Source organism: Wasmannia auropunctata, unplaced genomic scaffold, assembly GCF_000956235.1.
Source record: "Wasmannia auropunctata unplaced genomic scaffold, wasmannia.A_1.0 LD336116.1, whole genome shotgun sequence".
Classification (NCBI taxonomy): domain Eukaryota; kingdom Metazoa; phylum Arthropoda; class Insecta; order Hymenoptera; family Formicidae; genus Wasmannia; species Wasmannia auropunctata.
In genome coordinates, this window is record NW_012026774.1 from 4,747,082 (window position 1) to 4,747,682 (window position 601).

Consider the following 601-nt stretch of genomic DNA (forward strand, 5'->3'; position numbering starts at 1 on the left):
TGACGAAGAGAGCGGTTGTGAACGTGCAATCTATAGACAATGCATGTTTTGCATGGTCGGTGGTGGCCGCTCTATATCCAGCTAAAAATCACGTGGATCGGGAATCGTCGTATCCGCATTATAAATCTGTGTTAAATCTCAAGGACATTGAATTTCCAATGACTTTAAGTCAAATAAAAAAGTTTGAGAATCTCAACGCAATCTCCATCAACGTATATACCATCGAAAACGTGGAACAAGTATCGATCCTACCGATTCGCCTCGCTAACACAAAGAAGGAGAAGCATGTCAACCTGCTATATGTGGAGAAAGATGGTGTGGGACATTTCACATGGATCAAGAATTTGTCCCGCCTCGTTAGCTCGCAACTGAGCAAAAAGAAGAATAAGAAATACATTTGCGATAGGTATGTATAATAAAAACTTTAAAAAAATGCTTTTGAAATAAACAATTCAACAATGTGAATAAATTGATTTTTCAGATGCCTGCACTATTTTAGTTCGAGCGAAAAGTTGGAGGTCCACACTGTTGACTGTGGGGAGATGAACGAATGCGCGATCAGGTTACCAAGCGAAGACAACAAGAGGCTGAGTTTTAACAA

At 39.8% G+C, this 601-nt stretch overlaps 1 protein-coding gene across 1 annotated transcript in view; it reads left to right on the forward strand.

Moving 5' to 3' along the window:
- LOC105448679 overlaps window positions 1–601 on the forward strand; it is a 4,261-nt gene that overhangs the window by 2,483 nt on the left and 1,177 nt on the right. The window contains exons 3-4 of the mRNA XM_011687386.1: window positions 9–406; window positions 482–591. Of these exons, the coding sequence (XP_011685688.1) occupies window positions 9–406; window positions 482–591 (508 nt within the window). The remainder of the gene's footprint in view (window positions 1–8; window positions 407–481; window positions 592–601) is intronic.